The 15239-nt window shown below is 32.6% G+C and overlaps 3 protein-coding genes across 7 annotated transcripts; 2 read left to right on the top strand and 1 right to left on the bottom strand.

Annotated features, from left to right (window-relative positions):
• Positions 1-19: 19 nt before the first annotated feature.
• Positions 20-2988, bottom strand: LOC100776931 (carbamoyl-phosphate synthase small chain, chloroplastic). Of its 2 annotated transcripts, XM_003525056.5 has the most exons (10): positions 2646-2988; positions 2402-2534; positions 2212-2300; positions 2052-2112; positions 1888-1955; positions 1667-1795; positions 1481-1587; positions 1035-1382; positions 442-607; positions 20-365 (listed from the first exon to the last, which is right to left on the bottom strand). In XM_003525056.5, exons 1-10 carry the CDS (start codon positions 2743-2745, stop codon positions 277-279), a joined length of 1290 nt encoding a protein of 429 aa, XP_003525104.1. In that variant the 5' UTR covers positions 2746-2988; the 3' UTR covers positions 20-276. The 2 variants fall into 2 exon arrangements, with proteins under 2 accessions (XP_003525104.1, XP_006580325.1); XM_006580262.4 differs by lacking the exon at positions 20-365 and having other exon boundaries at positions 464-789.
• A 2412-nt stretch (positions 2989-5400) lies between these two features.
• Positions 5401-8098, top strand: LOC100778528 (uncharacterized). The gene is made up of 3 exons (NM_001252871.3): positions 5401-5599; positions 7554-7576; positions 7683-8098. The coding sequence occupies exons 1-3, from the start codon at positions 5537-5539 to the stop codon at positions 7876-7878; spliced, it is 282 nt and encodes a 93-aa protein (NP_001239800.1). The 5' UTR covers positions 5401-5536; the 3' UTR covers positions 7879-8098.
• A 61-nt stretch (positions 8099-8159) lies between these two features.
• On the top strand, positions 8160-11367 carry LOC100777996 (fibrillin protein 5 homolog). 4 transcript variants are annotated; one of them, XM_003525058.5, is made up of 7 exons: positions 8160-9268; positions 9361-9476; positions 9723-9845; positions 10034-10132; positions 10239-10283; positions 10840-10913; positions 11086-11367. In XM_003525058.5, exons 1-7 carry the CDS (start codon positions 9007-9009, stop codon positions 11171-11173), a joined length of 807 nt encoding a protein of 268 aa, XP_003525106.1. In that variant the 5' UTR covers positions 8160-9006; the 3' UTR covers positions 11174-11367. The 4 variants fall into 4 exon arrangements, with proteins under 4 accessions (XP_003525106.1, XP_014631269.1, XP_040871541.1 ...); XM_014775783.2 differs by having other exon boundaries at positions 9337-9476; XM_041015607.1 differs by lacking the exon at positions 10034-10132.
• Positions 11368-15239: the final 3872 nt, after the last annotated feature.

The raw sequence follows: 15239 nt of genomic DNA, 5'->3' as shown, positions 1-15239 counted from the left end.
AATAAATAGTAATTGGCAGTTTTTAAAGTAATAAACTATCACTTCATAGGTCAGGTATCATCATGATAAAAACGCTTTTAACAGGCCCAGAATTGGACGGTAACAATGGGTTTGATCTTTAAAATAGCACATGGACACTTCGAAGGCATGCTATGCCTGCTTTTGTCCCAGAAGTTGAAGAATTGAAATCTTGTGTGATGAGACAATCGATCAGTACTTGACTATAACCCTAAAATTTTAGCTAATTTCAATTCCTCCCAGTGTCAGCTTCAAGCATTACGCATCCAAACTAGACACTGTTGATATTTGGGGTTCGGATTTCTTGTTTTTCTCTTGCATCATTAATTCTACAAAGTCCCTAAAAGCTGCATAAAGAACAGATAACGTTAGTTATTAAGTTGATTGAAATAATTAATGAGGCAGTAAGTTTTTATCTCATACCGTAATCAGAATCATGGGGTCCTGGGGATGCCTCTGGGTGGTATTGAAGAGACATTATTCTTTGAGCAGGGAATGCAAGGCCAGCACAGCTTCCATCATTAAGATTCCTATGAGTAACCTCCACTCCTTCTGGCAGTGTGGCAGGGTCAACCGCATAGTTGTGGTTCTGCCAATGAATATACAAAGCCATGCCAGACAATAACAACAACCCAGTCTTATATAATAACTATTTACATGCATACAATCTTTTTATGTTGCCTTCTACTTCATGCCGAAACAAATTCAGTGACATTGACTTCATGCAATAATAGCAGGCTATCTTGGTCAACAGGGACATGAGCTTAGTTACTGCGTAAATTGTTTTAACACCAAAACAAGCATTATTCTACTGAATACTTCTTTTATTTTAAGAAAGTGAGGACAGAGTAGCAACCCTTGTTAGCAAAAACATCCATCTAAAACTAATAATGCTCATTTCTCTTCTCTAGCATACCTAAAAGATTCATGGATTTTACACAAGATATGGTGGAGAAGGAACACTACAAAATTTATCAAAGAATTAGTGTAGAAGAAAAGTCCATTTAATCACATACCTGAGCACTAATTTCAACCTGGCCAGTTCGAAGGTTACGAACAGGATGATTTCCTCCATGATGACCAAATTTCATCTTAAAGGTTTTGCCTCCTAAAGCCTGACCCAGCAATTGGTGGCCCATGCAGATTCCAAAAACAGGCACCTTTCCCAGAATGTTCTTTACTGTCTCAACAGCGTAAGGAACAGCAGATGGATCTCCAGGGCCGTTGCTAAAAAGCACCCCATCTGGCTTCATCTTCAAGGTTTCTGATGCCGGCCATGTAGATGGCACCACAGTGATTTTACAGCCATAGGATGCCAAGCGCCTAAGTATATTATGCTTAATTCCAAAATCATAAGCAACAACCTATGGTTCATTCACCACATTAGGTATATTAACTTATGTATTAGTCAAGCAAAAGGAAGGAGGCAATACCCACAGAATAATACACTGCTAATACTTACATGGAAAGTCTCCCCATGCCCCTTAGAACTAAAATCCCATTCTTGCTTTGTTGTATCAACCCATTCATGCACAGACTGACATGATACTCCACTTATTAGATCAATACCTGCAAAATCAAACAATAGTCAGTACTTCTACTTATTAGATATATTTTCAGAGCCTAAAAAAAAAACTTGTATCCATACCAACAATGTCCCAAGAATGAGTCATCTTAAGTAGTTCCTCCTCTGTTTTAGAATTGTCAGTACTCAACACACCAATAAGGCTGCCTTTTTGCCGTAATCTGCGCGTGATAGCCCGTGTGTCAACGTCATCTGTTGCATATCACCAAGGTTAAAGGCAAAACTTGCAGTTGTACAGAGAGTAGATTTTCTCAAAGAATTATATATTTATATAAATTTCTTACAAATTCCCATGATGTTCCTTTCTGCTAAGTAATCACCTAGAGTTTCTGCACATCTCCAGCTTGAGGTACTGCATGAATTTATTGCAAGTAGAAAGAAAAGGTAAGCATAGCCAAAGTAAAAAGCTCAATCAATGAAGAACATTTGTAGAGCATGTGAAAAAAACCTGATACTCAAACTTCTAATTACTAGACCGGCAAGGAAGCACTGTCTTGATTCCTCATCATCTGGCAGTAGGTGCATCAGAATTCAGAAGGTAGGTTTTAGATGACTTCCAAGAACAAATATTCAAGAGACTTAAAATAATATAAATATTAAATACTTACCAAAATTTACACCAGTGTTACCAATATGTGGATTTGTCATCAGTACAAACTGACCAGCATAACTAGGATCTGTTAGAATTTCTTGATACCTGCAGTTAACAGATATTATTAAATAAACAAATGAAACATCGGTATATCCATGCTCAGATTGAATGAATGCCGGTTTATATATAAAGTTAGTTCATCTCACCCAGTCAATGATGTATTAAAAACAACTTCTCCAACTTGGGTTCCTGAAGCACCAAATGACTTTGCTTTCCAGATTGATCCATCTTCTAACATAAGTCTAGCGCCTGAAGTTTTCCAAGGCCTTTCTCCATTGCCTATATTTCAATACAAAAAAAAAAAAATGCATCAATTTCTTCAAGCTCCATGAAAAAGTACAGAGTGTGTTTCACTTTAAGAAAAGGGAAGAAGCAGGGGTTACGAGTTACCAGCAGAGCATCTGAGAGTAAAGACGCAAAGCTTGGGTGGCGACTTGGAACCGAAGAGGTGAGTCACAGACACAGCGAAGCCCAAAGATTTTGTTGCCATTATCTCTTCTCTTGTGCGTGTCACTCTGAAACCACTTGGGTTCTTATTTTCGCCAAAGTTGTTGACCCTTTATTTTTCTTGTTTGTTCTGTCGTGCTGGGTATCAGAACAGGGCTAAAGGGCTATAGAGGTTGTTTTCAATTTTCATAAGTATTTTCTTTTCTGTTTTTAATTTCTGACGTTTCTCTTTCGTCTGTATATCCTTTTATTCTTTCTTTCTGAAAAAGGGAAATACCACTTGAGTGGTTCAGGAAGCACTTCTGCAACTCTGATATTTGTTGTGTCAATAAAATATGAAAATATTATCCTATCATCATTTATCTTATCTTATTATTCTAGTATATTTTTTTTATTTTGTCGGAAAATCAAGTTAGAAGTGACGCAGTAGGATAAGAGCTCTTTATATATAATATAATTACATATCTACTGATTGTGAATTTTACCTTCTTGATGTCATGTCAAGTATCTAACTTAAATCCACGAGTAAGTCGTTTTACCTTCTCGAAAAATCAGTGACGTAACCAAATTAACCACACAATTTATATAGTTGTGATTGCAAGTACAGCATGTTGCTAATAATTCTGGTATAGGGTGTTGGATTTTAATCTGATTACTTGATCGTTAACCTGCAAATTAGTGCAGTAGATCTCAAGGCTTGCAGAATTTAGTCCGGTGTCACAATGACGGCATGATTCTTATAAGATTTTATATATCTTAACACTATTTGTATATTAATGGAGATAAGTAAATACAATTTCTTTATGATATTAATCAATAATAACAAAAAATAGATATTAAATGAATTACTTTTATAATTTCCGCTCCATTTTATATAAACATTGTTGCTAATAAGTTTCATACTTGGACAACCCTATTCCGCTGCAATCCACTCAACTGGTCATGATAGCCGGATCAAGAAACTAAGCAATCACTGCTACTTCAGTAAACATAAGGGTTCACAATTCAATCACAGGATCAGGCTTCCTACCATTAGAATACCCATCAAGAAATTGTCATCACATGGAGTTTGGCAGTTGTTTGTTTGGAAATTGGCTGTCTACCCTTGAATCATTTGAGTATCTTTAACACAAGGTATGGGTATTGCATATTAGGAGCATCTAAAATGAGTATTTTTCCTAACCAATCCTTTGGCGATAACACAAAACAAGAGTATATTAAAGCAGAAAAATGTGTAAATGATAGAGAGAAAAATGAATTATAGAGAGATATATAGGAAATAGAAGGAATCACCACCTTTCTCTGAATGCATTTAAAGTTGTTTCTCCATGTATATTTTATTTCTTGTAATTGTTGTAGGGTTGAATTTCATGAGACGTGAATCTAAAAGGTTTAACTGCAATCTCTCATGCAAACCCTCATACAACTATGTGCATTGGGAATGACTGACTGATATATATGGCTGGGTTTGGTAAGTGTGTGTTAGTTAAACAAATATATCATATCATCACAATTAAAAAATATTATTAATTAATTGTTTTAAATAATCAAAGTAAATATTGTTAATTAACAAAAAAATTTACATTCAAAAACAAATTAGATTAGTTATCAAAATCTCCCACCAACATTTAAAACAAATTATGTTAGTTATACATAATTTATGATATTCTTTAATTAATCTTTTTTTACAAAATTCTTTTAAAATAAATATTAAAATTACAACAGTAATTAGGCGTTATTTTGTCAGCCATTGACTTGGGTGTGAGAGTCTTTGAAGGTGGCTCGACTTCCTCTTTGATAGCAGTGACGAAGCCTTAGGACCATCCTTCTTCACATTAGTCACGACAGTCAAGGGCATAATATTGGTGCCGACCATAAAAAATATAGTCAAATAATTGCTTAAACCATGGAATCTCTTTGATGTTTATTTGCATATACTCCAAAACAAGAAGTTGGTCCATCACATTTTTACATTCATAGGCACTCCTTTGCATCCATTGGAGATGTTTTTCTTAGTGATCTGTTTGTTGTAAATGTTATAATTCTACAGTAAGTTAATGCTTACTTGCAAAATTTGTACTCGTTTGAAGTTTCATCATTTCTCCACCATGCTACCCTTAGTTCTTCAATCCCATATATGGTTACAGGATGATAATTTGCAATAAGATTAGTCCCCTATCCATAATCATGAACAACAACAACAACATAAATAACGTCGTTCGATTACCGTTAAGGAAATTAATTTTGATGTAACATTTGTAATTTTGCGGTAGGACTGGTCAATATTAATTTTGTTGTATTATTTTTAAATATAAAATTTTAATCAAGATATTAATTTGAAGTCCTTTATAATATATTTTGATAATTTTTTTACACTTAAAATATAACATTTTATTAAAAAAACTAGTCCTAATACATTTTAAACCACAAACTAATTAATTATTACACATTTAATTATTTAAATAAACCACAAACTAAATCAACTATTTAAATTAAGAAATAAGAAATGACGTGGGGAATTCAATTTTCCAAATGTCGATTTTCCTTTTTCTAATAAAGAAAAAATATTAATGTTCAGAACTCATTTTTCAATTGTCAATTCCGATTTTTAAAAATGAGTATTCGGATAAATATTTTGGAGGGTAAGTATTTGTGTAAATAACTTTTTCATTCTATCCATTTATTTTTTCTTTTTGGCACTCAACATAGTATTTTTTTTATCAGCGTCTCGATAACGCAAAATCAAAACGCGAATATATTCCGTTAATGAAAAAGTAGCGGCTAGAACAGAAAAATAAATTGAAGATTGAGAGAAGATACAAAACAGAAGAGAGATGGGCGTGACGAAGGAACAAGTTGAATTATCCTTGAAGGCCAAACTGAACCCTTCTCACCTTGTAAGCTTTCTTTTTCCTCTCTTTCACTTTGCTATGTTCGTGTTTCACGTGTGTTTCGTTTTCTACTTTCTTGCAGTTGTAGTTACGTATTTATTTTGCAATTTTACCACCAGTGTGTCCGTTAGTTCTAAATAATCTGTTCATTCAATTGAGTTCTCCTTCTTACTTACCAAAATCCCAAAAGTGAAATTTCGGCATATTAACTGTTTGGATAAATTTCTCATAACCACTTATAGGAAAAGAAAACAAGAAGGAAATTGAAGTAAGTTTCTCCATAAGTTAAAAACCAGCTTTTGTAGAAGTTGATATGAGAGAGCTTCTACATATTAGCTTTAACGTAAGTTAATTTTAGCTTTTGGAGAAGCTTACTTTATTTTTCCTTATTTTCTTCTTTTATAAGTGCATGTATAGAACCTAAAGTTTCGGCTTCTAAATGAGAAATAGCTTTTGATTGAAACGAAGCTTTATCCAAGGAGTGAAGCATAATTCGTTGGTTTATCTAGAGAACCATGAATTGGTTTGTGGGTAGCAATTCATGGTTGAGTTGTAAGTTAGGTCACTCCCATTCTTGTTTCAATTCATGAAAATGACAGTTGGAGAAGAGATAGAGCAGGGCTGTGAAGCAGAAAAATGTGAAGGTAGCATCAAGATACCCAAGTAAAGGGTGGAGCTTGGAGTTGATGACAACGGAATAACAAGTGGAGATGTAGCAGCTCTATTGGGAGGAAGAGAGTTAGCATGGGAATGCTCAAACTCAAACTCAAACTCAAAGAACCCCATTTGCACTATGCAAATTATGATGATTGTGGATGGTCATGTCTGTGCATTTAATAGATCTTTGATTTCTTCGTAGCTTTGTGTATTTCTTTTTTATGGGTGTGGGAATCTAAGAGAAAGAAACCCTTGCATCCCAAGGCAAGTACAAAAGCATCCCACAAACCCACTGCATACTGACTTATCCCATTGTGCTGCATACTTGGCAAGATGGCACAGGGCATATCCAAATCTGTAACATGTACCAGATAGTATTGCGAATTCTTAAGCCACCAGAATTGATCTCTTTGGCTGTCTGGTTTCTTTTGACTGGGTTTTACTGCTTTGCTCCTTTTAATGAGCTTAAGTATTTTTTGTTCCAAGTTATTTCCTTATCTTCTTTCTTTGGTGTATCTGCGGCAACAAGTTTGATACCTTGTGCGAAATATTCAAACCCTCACCACTTGGCCAACCTTAGTGGGTTGGTTATTTCCATATCTGACTGCAACCATTTTGTAGATATCAAAGAGTTGCTGACATAAACTGTCTTCTCCTACATGGATTATTGACTTTCTTATTTATTTAATTGTGTGAGAATACATGGTTCATGGTGCTTCTACTTATCCATTGGATCTTGGTTGCTTAGTTAATGCATTGGAATTTTACTCGATCTAAAATTCTCATGTGCTCTATGGTACCTGTTATTATCTATGACTATCAGAAATCCATACAACAATTTTGGAATTTCCTTTGACACTGGACAGTCTGAGTGAATTATGCAGTGACCTTGAATTAAGTGTTGTCTCTTGAATTTTTCACACATGTCCAATCATTTTAAACATTTACAAAAATTTTATGTTTGTCAATGTTGTGGTTTGCTTCATCACAAAAACTTCTTTCAATATTGTTAATAGAGAGCTTCCCACTTGCATGTCACATGGGGTGTGTAATACTTTAAATATGAAAATTTGTTAAACTTAAAGGGGATTTTTTATAAGGGTTTGGAGATTGTCTGTTAATTCTAGCCCTCTGTTTAACAGTTTCATGATTTGCCTAAGTTCATGGGAGTTATGCATAACAAATCAAATTTTATGCACCAAACATGAAATGGGCTAACTTCAGCTGTGTACCCTACCCTGTATTTGACACCCCTCCCTTTCTTCATATTCCGTGGTCTGATTTTATTTTATTTGTGTTTCAGGAAGTGGTTGATATATCTGGAGGGTAAGCGTTTTTTTTTCCCCACTAACAGACTTTTTGTTCTCTACTTTGTAGCACTGTTTACTTCCTCCTTTTTTTTTATCTTACAATGTTATAATGTGGCTATTAGGTGCGGTGCAAGTTTTGTGGTAGAGATTGTATCCGAACAGTTTGAAGGCAAAAGGCTACTTGAGAGGCATCGAATGGTGAATGCTGCCTTAGAGGAGGAAATGAAACAAATTCATGCTCTCTCTATTAAGAAAGCTGTTACCCCAGAGCAGTGGAAACAACAGCAAGAATCCAACCAATCAAATCCTGCTGCCTAGAGCATATGTTTTAGTTATAAAATAAGAAATCCATACAGTGTGTTGCTGACTGTTGACATTGTTTGTGGATTCTAGTTCTATGTAGTTTTATCGACACTCAAATTTACAATTGTACTACTAAATTTTAGTTTACAAAATCTGGCTTCCCGTAAGTTATTTTAATATGTGACCCTCTTTAGGTAGGAGTTTTCAAATAATTTGTCATGTATACCTTCTAGGACCTTTTTTTTCTTTCTTTTCTTTACGTGACCATGAGTTTGAACTTATGGTCTTATATAAATCACCCACGTCTCGTGCCACTAGATATAGTGACTTTAACTTTTTTTTTTAAAGAAGTAAAATATGAATCTAGGATATTTTTTTCCGAGTCTAGATACATTCATTTTTGTTTCTCTTAATTTCTTACCAACTGCACTCTTTCTATGAAAATTGTTTACTTGAAAATTTTAGTTCAATTGAAGGACTTACCAGTTACCAGATGAATTTTATTTCAAGTCTTTAGGGATTGTTGCCAGATCTTAAACTGCATTAGAGACACTTGAGGATTTAATTCGTCGTGTTTTGCGTTGCAATTTCCCTTGTTTCATATTTGTGTCTGCTTATCTCACTAGAAGGTTTGCTCAAGCTTCTAAGACGTCTTTGCAATTCTGCTCTTTCCCTTGCAACCAATTAACCAGCTTGAGAACTTTTTTCTTTGTATCCTATCTAATCTTATCCCAGACACATGCGAACTTGATTAATTCATAAATGTTCTGAGCATGACCCTATTGTTGTGTGCACTCCCTATTGAAATGAAGACTCAGCTGCAGGGTAATTTTTTATATAAAAAACTTCACAAAATAATGTTTTTTTCTCTCTATTAGAACATGGGCCTTTAGAGGTTGGCACGTAGAAGACCAACGCATAAGGTATCTATCAACTGGATCTCGTGTCCTTCAAATGGGAACTTCTAAACCACATGTCTCGATAGACCTATCCACACAACCTTTGTTATAAAAACTAAATCGTGTCACAGTTTCCCTTTGGCCGAAATTTTCAGCCTTAATAACTCCTTATCAGCAAAATAGATAGAGCAACGACCCTCTCCTATGTTTCATCCTTCTGTCTCTCATCCCACGTGAAGGTTCAATGGTCACTAAGCTAGTTCAGCCACCAATGACAGATTCCCATGTGAGTCCTCTTATTTGTAGAACCATGAATGCCATGAAACTCCAAAATTTTGTTCCATCTAGAAATCATTCAAGAATAAACACTTCAAGATTTGGTGAGAGACCATTATGGTTTAGACCCATTACAATCATTAAAGTTGCAGAACACAATCCTGGCTCAGGCTTAGCTGAGCTTGAAACACTTGCTCAGAAGAAAAGAGAGCTTTGCCAGGCGGTGGAAGGTACCCACTCCAGTTATTTTCATCTCCCTTTTATTATTATGATCGAAATAGTAATATGATTGAAAAAGAGTGGCAAAAAAACATGTTTCAAGGAATCAACAGGGGAATTTTTGGAATCCCAGCTACCAAGAAATCTGAAATTGAAAGATTGGTGAAGCAGATAGAATCTCTGAATCCAACTCCATGCCCAACTCTAGAACTGGAGAAGGTAACACCGATCCTTCTTCATTGGCATTACCCTGTAAAATAGTTTTACACTGTCATCTAATCACAAATTAGTGAAATCACCATGCATAGTAAGTTTATTGATTTTTACAATAAATACCTTGAAGGTGATAACAATGATGATTTGTGATTAGATGATAGTGTTAAAGTGTTTTGCATTGTTAAACTATTTTATACTGTTAATACATAATCATCAAAGTCTAATTATAATATGTTGTTGTTATGGTAGGTGGCTGGGTGCTGGAGGCTTGTTTACAGTACGATCTCAATTTTGGGATCAAAGAGGACCAAATTAGGCCTCAGAGACTTCATCTCATTGGATGATTTTTTTCAGACGATTGACATATCCAAGGTACTAAAACAATTCAGTTCTGAATTTTGTATGATAAAGGCTGTTTTTCTTTGAATTGAGATTTTATTTGATAGCATGGGACCTCAGAAGATACACAGCTATGCACCGTTTCCACAATTTCAAGTTTTTTTTTAAAAAAAATTTTATCTACTGACTTTTAACTTTGGTAATGTGATTTGAAAATGGAGAGCAAAGCAGTTAATGTGATAAAGTTCAGTGCAATGGGATTGAGTTTGTTGTCTGGACAGCTTAATATTGAAGCCTCTTTCAGGATTGCTTCCTCAACAGTTAAAACTCCACTTCTTGTTTGGTCGCTTATTTCTCTGTAAAGCATTAATATGTTAATATGGCTTCCAAATAACTACCTAATTGGTTACTGCTTGAAATTGACAGAGGGTTGACATTAATTTCGAAAACTCAACGATCACTCCTGACCGGGTATGTTAGCCATATTCTGTTATATTTTTTACTTAATTGTGATTTTAATTCTTATATCTTAACTTATGAGTGTTTTTTTTATCTTCCTTAATTATTCGCATTTAGTACTCCTAGTGTTCCAATTATTAAAATTAAATCTCATACTTCAAATTCTAATATACAATGGGAATATAATGAAAGCGTGGCATGGCATTGATTTGTATAAATTGGCAATGAAAATAATGTATTTTAAATAAAAATGGATTTCATTATATTTTATAATTTTATTTTTATGCAAATACTTTAAATATTTTTTCCATTGCCATTTTCTATAAATCAATATCACGTCACACATTCGTTATATTTAACTTAATTACTGATCGAAATTTGGGGTGTCGGACTTGATTTTAATAATTAAAAAATTATGAAGATTAGAACCGAACATGGAATTAAGAGGAAAAAAAAAATCACACATTGGCTAAATTATAAGAACTAAAAATTGTAATCTAGACTATTTTTCTATGCTAATCAGAATTTTCACCTATAATTAATCTGTTTTTCCTCCTTGCATGCACAGTTGATGAATGTATTTCGGAAAAATTATGATCTTTTGTTGGGCATCTTCAATCCAGAGGGATGGCTGGAAATCACGTATCCTAATTCTTTGAAGATTTTTCTTCTTCTTTTCTTTTATTGGTCTAATTTTGAGGTCCAACCCATATCTACTCTTTTTGACGAGCCCAAATCATGTCTTTCTTTGTTTTCTCATGCTTTTTATTATTGATGAAATTTGTTGTTGTTCCTAAACTCCATTATGCCATAGATATGTTGATGATACCTTGAGAATAGGAAGGGACGACAAAAGCAATATCTTTGTGCTGGAAAGATTTGATGATAGTAATAACACGTAGCCAATTTCCTTCCACTTTAATCTTCAAAATTAATTAGTACGCGAGGCATTTTTTATCCTTACAGATGTTTTTGTTTTGAAAATTTTGTTGGCCAAGATTCATTTAGTAAATATGATAGAAATTTCTTCTTATACAAATTATTATGGGCAGAAATAAGCAAGTTATGTTGCTTAAGAGAAGCAATTAATTACTGATCACTGTTGTATTCCTACTCTCACTAGTGGCCATGAGTAGTTTGTGCCTTATAGTATTGTATCTTGAAATTCTTAGGTTTAGATAAGGTTTTGGTTCTTGTATTTTTACTTATTGGAGGTTTTTTTTTTATTTTCATTTAAATATTAGTAATAGGATTAATAAATAAATTTGTCAGTTAAAAAATAAATAAACTAATAGGATTAATAATGAGACTGATATTTAGTGAAAACCAAAATCACAGACGAGATACTAAGGATTATTAATATCTAAAATCTTGCTTGAAACAAATGCCTCTTTTTCATGGTGTGAACAAAGCCAATGCCTAGAAGAGCTCTCAAAAAGAAATCAGAAAAACAGAACATTCTCAGTACCTCATAAAATGAAATCACCTTCAATGTTGAATAAAAAAAATGTTCCTAATATTGATAAAAAAAATTAATGTTAGAACTTCCACCCTTGAAAATGTGTCCCATAGTAGTGCTTTCTTCGCCTGGATTATTAAAGATGTGTTTGATTTACATTTTCTTTTTTTTTTTTATTTCTTGATTTCATTTTCTAAGTTTTCATTTTCAAAAGATTAGAATTCTGAAAATATGTTTGAGTTGACGTCTTGTTTTCTGCTTTCAAGAAATAAAAATACTGAAAATACGTTTTCAAAAGAAAATGTATTTTTAGCATTTTCATTTTACCTAAAATGAGGTTCTTGGTTTCAAATGAAAACAAAATTTTCTTATTTTCAGTTTTTGGTTCGTTTGAGAAAATATTTTCATTGAAAATGTTTTTAAAATTCTAACCAAATATATTTTCATCACCATTTTTTATTTCTAATAAGAATGAAAACAAAAAGCAGTCAAAATTAAACATGATCAGTGAGTTTGACCTTATAAAATTATATTAGTGAAGAATTTAGAAGTGTGCAGGATGGTTTGGATCTTGTACATGGAATACAAGACACAAAATCAAGTTATCAACTGGTGCGAAAAGAAGACACATGTATTTTGCATATACATGTTACATACTTTGTTGAATTGTTTATCAATCATTAAGATTCTTTATGTTGAAATGAAGCCCGCAGTGTGACATTACTTTTCTTCCATTCAGAACAAACAAACTGGATAGTGAACTACTGAACTTAGTTTGTCCTTATTCAACTTTTACCATCTAAGATATTTTAATTTAAACATGTTTCAGTGTTCTGTTTTTGTAGTAGCTATTACCAATTATACGAAATATAAAACAATTACATATCTAAAATATTAAATTCATTAATAATGACGCAACTATAACAGAAATCCTAAATCCTAATATACCCTAATGGTGCAGCATAAGTGCACTTAATTACTTAAAAGTGAGAATGTTGTACTTATCAATACACAGATAGTTGTGAAGTATCAGGTTGATACTATTGTTCACAAAAAAACCAAAATAACAGCCATAAAAAGGCCACAAATGTCTTTTACCAAAAAAAAAACTACCTAGAAATGAAGAGAAAGACTGTTTTTGTAGACCAAAATAGAATGCCTAGGAATTTCCTTTTGGAAAAATCGGTTATAATAGCCTCATCTAATTCAAAGATTTTGATACAAGTAAAACTGCAGAATCACAAAAATATATATATAACATGGCAAGGCAAGGTTCTAAAAACACTTACTTGATTTAACATAAATTCAGATAAGCCGTGCGAGCTTTGTATAGGAGGAGTTCAGTTACGATAAGGCAAAACCAAACTTTGAACATAATCAGTGGAATCCAACCAAACTCTTTGGTGGTAAATCTTACTATGCTCTACGATGTTATCTCTCTGGTGATACGTAAAAATTAAAGGACCTGGTTTACATTTACTTCCCAGAAACACAAGATCGCCATTTTCAGACATGCTCAATGGGAAGACCACCCCAAGACAGAATGAACGGAAGAAATCAGGATGATGGTTATATGTAACACATTCAGCAACGGCGTTCAAAACTCTACAACTCCAAACTTTAGACTTGATTTGCAATAATCATAATCAGAAAGAGAACTCTCACATTCGTTTTCATTGATTCCCAATCCACAACCACTGTAACCACTTTGTAAGTGTCTCTTGAACCGAAGCCCATCATCTTACAACCACGTCTTGGGGTCTGAATTTGAAACTGTATACATGGTGATTTTTTGGATATTAACCTCGTATCAGGGTTCCAAAACCGGACCCAGGTTAAGTAAAATCCATCTTTAAGAGTCTCCGCTCTCAAACAGATCAAACCATTGCATACCCCAGTAAGGTCGTACTTCATATTCATTGGGAGGCCATCATCATATTCGTTATCAACACTGTGAATGATGGCTGCTCCAGTGTAGGGAATATGGTTTGAGGTCATCATCATCAATGTTGCTGCCCAGTAGCCTGAATAGGATCATAGGGGTGTTTCTGTGATTGCTAGAATTTTGAAGGTGTAGTTTCACAAAAGTAGAATTTTGAAAAATTTATTTTTCTACGATGAATTTTGTGAAAAAAATATAATGCTTAATGGCAAGAGAGATGAATAGTTAAATAATTGTTTGGTTTAGAAATATTATTTTTTATAATATTAACAATGAAAAAATTATAGAATAGTTTCAATATTAAAATGTATAAAAGACAATTATAATTTGTAGAATATAAATATTTTAAATTTCTTTGGTATTTTGTAAAATCTTACTATTTTACTTTTGTAAAAACATATATTATTTTTTATCTATCACTGACAAAAAAAATAAAAAAAATTCTAGATCCGCCTATGCATGTCAGTTTTGCGCGTGCTTCACATTCGCTGCAAATAGTTTACTGGAAAATCATCATCCTCGCAATTAGATTGCAAATAGTCTCGAAAATCTTTTAAAGATAAAAATAAGTTTTTTTTAAAAAAAAAATACAATAAAAATTTGACGTAGGAAAAAAAAAATTGATAAATGAGCTAGTAGAAGATTTTAAAATATATATCGTGATAAGATGCTAATTTTGATAAAAGTTTAGAAAAATAATTTATTATGCATATGCATGCAATACTAATTAATGATTCATATCTCAACAGACATGAGTTATTTTGCGTTTTTTTTTCTGAATGAGTTATTGTGTATATACGATTAAGTATTAATTTTGAATAAAATATGTTTGAAATTCCCATAAAATTTAAAAAATATAAATTTTTCATGTAAATTTATAGATGGTAAAAATTGTATACAAATTATTCTGCTAAATAAATTACTCCCACATGTGATTTTTTTATTAATGATTGAGATTGTTTACTTCATAATTTTTTAAATATAAAATAATTTTTTTGTTTTATAAAAAATAAATATTTAAAAAATATATTTATGAAAAAACTATTGAATTAAATACATTGATTTTTTTAAATCTCATCTGAAATGAATAAAAATGATAATTTTCATCGTTTAAAACTTAAGGATGAAAATATTTGTTTTCATCATAACCAAGATGATAATAAAATGACAAAAATATTTAGTTCTGATGTGGGAAAAAAGCTCTTATTTGTTTCTAGGAAAAAAATTATATTATTTCATGCATAATTTAAATAACAATAATAAAATAAGATGTAATCAAAATCATGAGAACCACCATAAAATATTAAGCCCTTGTGAAGTTTAACTCACCCATAAAAATTGGTGCTTCTACTTCTATAGGACCAATTAATATTCTAACAAAGAATATAGAGAGAGAGAGAAAATCAATTGTAAAAAAATATGCTCATCATAGATGTGACATGACATCCGTGATCAGCGGAATAAATTAAGAAAAAAGCAAGGAAAGGGAATATATTGGTTGTTCAAAATTTTGGATAATTAACATATATTTTGAGAAATAAGGAGCGAACACACGACGCAAGCGTGA

This window comes from Glycine max, chromosome 5 (genome assembly GCF_000004515.6).
Source record: "Glycine max cultivar Williams 82 chromosome 5, Glycine_max_v4.0, whole genome shotgun sequence".
Lineage (NCBI taxonomy): Eukaryota > Viridiplantae > Streptophyta > Magnoliopsida > Fabales > Fabaceae > Glycine > Glycine max.
This window is presented reverse-complemented; position numbering and strand designations above follow the sequence as displayed.